Source organism: Notothenia coriiceps, unplaced genomic scaffold (assembly GCF_000735185.1).
Source record: "Notothenia coriiceps isolate Sejong01 unplaced genomic scaffold, NC01 NC01_scaffold00011934, whole genome shotgun sequence".
In the NCBI taxonomy this organism is placed as follows: Eukaryota; Metazoa; Chordata; class Actinopteri; order Perciformes; family Nototheniidae; genus Notothenia; species Notothenia coriiceps.
Genome location: NW_011344635.1, coordinates 1 through 2,667, shown reverse-complemented (window position 1 = coordinate 2,667; position 2,667 = coordinate 1). Strand labels below are relative to the sequence as shown.

The 2,667-nt window shown below is 42.5% G+C and overlaps 1 protein-coding gene across 1 annotated transcript; it reads right to left on the bottom strand.

Moving 5' to 3' along the window:
* Positions 1-277: 277 nt before the first annotated feature.
* On the bottom strand, positions 278-2,497 carry LOC104947109 (protein POF1B-like). Its single transcript, XM_010773070.1, has 2 exons — positions 2,358-2,497; positions 278-442 (listed from the first exon to the last, which is right to left on the bottom strand). The coding sequence occupies exons 1-2, from the start codon at positions 2,457-2,459 to the stop codon at positions 278-280; spliced, it is 267 nt and encodes an 88-aa protein (XP_010771372.1). The 5' UTR covers positions 2,460-2,497.
* Between the last annotated feature and the right edge of the window lie 170 nt (positions 2,498-2,667).

The window sequence follows — 2,667 nt, the reverse complement described above, 5'->3', positions numbered from 1 at the left end:
TCACACACACACACACACACACACACACACACACACACACACACACACACACACACACACACACACACACACACACACACACACACACACATAACCTCCACATGATGATGTTAGCTGGTATATTGTTTACCACGTTAGCCCTCTTCAGTGTGTTAGCATGCTAATATGCTAATGAGCACAGCTGTTCTAATGCCAGTGGTTGAAAATAAATGCAAGTATTAAACAGATTTACAGGATGACTGAAGATGTCACTATGAATGTATATTATAATATCGAGTCAGGGATATCTAAAGCAGTCTCTTGTTAGTCGTTGTCTTCTCACCCGCAGCCTCTGGATCTCCTGGTCCTTCTCGTCTCTCATGGCGCTCAGCTGGTCTTTGTACTGACGGGATAACTCTTCCGTCTTCACGTGCAGGGTGGAGCTGCTCGCCTGCCCCGCCAGCTGCAGGACACACACAGGAACCACAAGAAATCACTGCCTGGCTCTACGTTTTTATCTTTATATCCCCCTCATTTATTCTGATCTCCTCCGTAACGTTATCATTTTTGTATTAAACAACCAAACGCACGGATACAAAATGTTATCAAAACAATAAAAAAACATATTGTGACAGAAATGGTGCTTAGCTTACTACAATTACTGTTTAACATTCATTATTTTGTACATTAAATGAAAGTGAAATAATCAATATCAAATGTCATACATTTTAAAAACATCCCAAACAAATGAATATAGAGGCTTTCTGTTCATAACACAGTTTTATATTTGTTAATCACTTTAAGATGTTGCTTTAAATCTCATAGGTGAATTTAACATTATTATTCTAGTTTCAAAGCAATGAACTCAGCTAGCTACATTTATATGATATATTATCTTTTATTCTATCTCTATCAGTAACAAACACCTTGTTTTATCCTCATTAACCTGGAATGAATACTGCTTTTAATTCCTTACACTTCAGGTTTACTTAAAGCTGATATGTTCACACATAGATTGGAGAAATTTAGTGCACAATGAGTAGGGTTTTACTAATAAAAACGATGTTAATAGGCGCTTTCACACCCCAGTACTTTTCCCACTTTAGTTCCGATATAGTTCCGAAATGTTGCGTTCACACCAAAAAAATCCGGAACTAAAATGAGTTAATGAGAACCTTTCTACCCCCTTTTCCATCCCTGCTAGAGAGCAGGGACTTTCGTGGGAGAAAAAGGTTCCTATGTCTGATTGGCTGGGCGGATTGCAAACCACACCCCGTAAAACTCCCAAAAGTTTTGTGAAGCCGCCATTTTATTATCCTCGCATTGGCATTATTAGCATTAGCATTAGCATCATTAGCATTAGCCCAGTGCAGAAACGCAGAGAGACTAACTTATGGCAACACAAAATAAAACATGGGAGCGGTGGAGATGAGGAGGTGTCGGCGTTCTGGCAATTTACTCTGAAGGCTTCAGTAGAAGCTGCTGGGAGTCCCAGCAGCTTCTACTGAAGCCAGTCCCCAACTCCGGGGACTTGTGGCCGGGGACTCCGGGTGGCAGTATACGCCGTGAACTTGTTTGCGCCCTGCCAGTAAACCCAAAGCAGAAGAAGAAGAAGTGACGTCAGCGGCTTCATTTGCCTAATCCTCCCTCAGGAACTTATTCCGGTGTGAACGAGATCTGTACTTAGTTCATGAGAACCAAAGAGTTCTCATGAACTAAGTTCTGATGAACCTTTGTGGGAAAAGTACTGCGGTGTGAAAGCACCTATAGCTCATCTTTCTGTGTTTGTAACTATTCTTGGTGTCAACCTTTATTAAAACAAAGCGACCAGGTGTGAGATCTTAAGCATGCATTAAACACAGCATCGAAAGAAACACATAAAAGCAATACTAAAAACGTCAATCTGAAAAAGGAGTGAAATGGGCCTTCCCCCACGGGCAAGGAGGAGCCGAGTGTGGAGATAAGCCTACAAACCACCACTGACTAACCTTAATTATAATTAATGTACCTTTAATCGTTTTCTGTAGCAGACATGCATCAACCTGTGTAAGAATCCACACTTGATTGATTTACGAAGGGAACAAAAGCTGGCCTGTGAAGCTACATGGAGGCGCACCAACATGAGAGTCATGTAATAAGAGCTTTTCTCTCACTGTTCTGCAACGTCTAAGCTTGAATCAGAACAGCTGCATTACGTCCACTGGGATTTTGAGGACATGATGAAACCAGGTATTCTGATTTTAAAGGTTTCTTTTATCATCTGGCTGGAAATTAGCAATGTTGGCTAAAGCGTCCCCATTTACAGTTTTATTTGTGACAGTTGATCAATGGGGACTGTCCACGACGCTATAAACACATAACCTAAGGTGGAGTGTTACCTTCTGTCGGAGCATCTCGTTCTCCTTCTCCATCGCCCTCATCCTGCCCTCCATCTCTTTCAGTCTGAAGTCGCGGCTGGAGTCGCTGCTCTTGGTGCTCATGAGCTGACTCTCCAGGGAGCGCTGTGTGGAGCTTGGTCTCCTTCAGAGACAGCTGATGGAGAGGGAACACACACACACACACACACACACACACACACACACACACACACACACACACACACACACACACACACACACACACACACACACACACACACACACACACACACACACACACACACGTACTACTACGTACTACGTACTACTA